We start from the raw sequence: 915 nt of genomic DNA on the forward strand, positions 1-915 counted from the left end.
AGTGGATGCTGCCTCTGGCCCTTTTGGAGGAGATGGAAAGGGAAGAAAAAAGCATCTCTGAGTGGTTTCCCCCTTGCAATGACATTACTGCTCTAGAGTAGGCTGTTCTGTGCACACTTGCAAAACCAGCTTATTTGTGTTTGCAACGTATGACTCGTTTGCTCTGTAGACAGAATTACACCTCTTTTGCAGCAACACCTGGAAATGGGTGTCTGCCTAGCAGAAAGGACTGTCTTCAGAAAGAAACCATGACCACTTCTATTAGGGCAGGACATTACGTGTGACATCGCATGAACTTCATTTCTACATACTCTGAAGAAATGGATTTGGGAAGAGGTGGAATGGGTCAAAAATCATCCTGTTTTTTAAACAGTATTCTCCATTTTATGTCTCACCAGCAAGCACTATTAATTAAAACTTTCCAGCTATCAGCATGCTCACTCCATAATGAGGATCAGAATAACCCTGATTGCCAAAGAGAAGTTAATCAGTTTAAGCATTACTGCTTTTAATTCAACTGGCTCAATTCCACCATCAGGAGACATATTTCGTTCCACCTGCTCCATTTCTGCATTAGCAAACAGCATCACTGGGGGGATCCCCAGCTGCTCTTCTGAGAGCAAACCCCAGCAAAGTGTCCAGCTAGACGGGAGGGCCGGAGCTTCAGGGAGCATCAGGCATTGCCATTGGTGGCATTTTTGCTTTTCAGGTTGGGATTTCTCCTTTTGCTTTTCTCAACTCAGTGCTGAACAAAACCCAGGAGGCAAACATCTACCAAGTCTTGGCCTCCGATTAAGCTATTAATTACATAAATTAGGGCATGCTCATGACTTTTAATTAAACAGATCCCCACTCGCCTCCTTGCGCTGCAGTGCTCAAATCTGCACCTCGTTCGAGGTGCGTTGAAAAAACCCC

The 915-nt window shown here is 44.7% G+C and overlaps 1 protein-coding gene across 1 annotated transcript in view; it reads right to left on the bottom strand.

The window, feature by feature from the left end:
• The window catches only part of LOC103921510 (membrane-associated guanylate kinase, WW and PDZ domain-containing protein 1-like), a 174,837-nt gene that overhangs the window by 14,430 nt on the left and 159,492 nt on the right, over positions 1-915 (bottom strand). Inside the window, exon 16 of the mRNA XM_009329497.1 lies at positions 35-55. Coding sequence (XP_009327772.1) covers positions 35-55 — 21 coding nt within the window. The remainder of the gene's footprint in view (positions 1-34; positions 56-915) is intronic.

The sequence above is a fragment of the Pygoscelis adeliae genome, unplaced genomic scaffold (assembly GCF_000699105.1).
Source record: "Pygoscelis adeliae isolate BGI_AS28 unplaced genomic scaffold, ASM69910v1 Scaffold148, whole genome shotgun sequence".
Lineage (NCBI taxonomy): Eukaryota > Metazoa > Chordata > Aves > Sphenisciformes > Spheniscidae > Pygoscelis > Pygoscelis adeliae.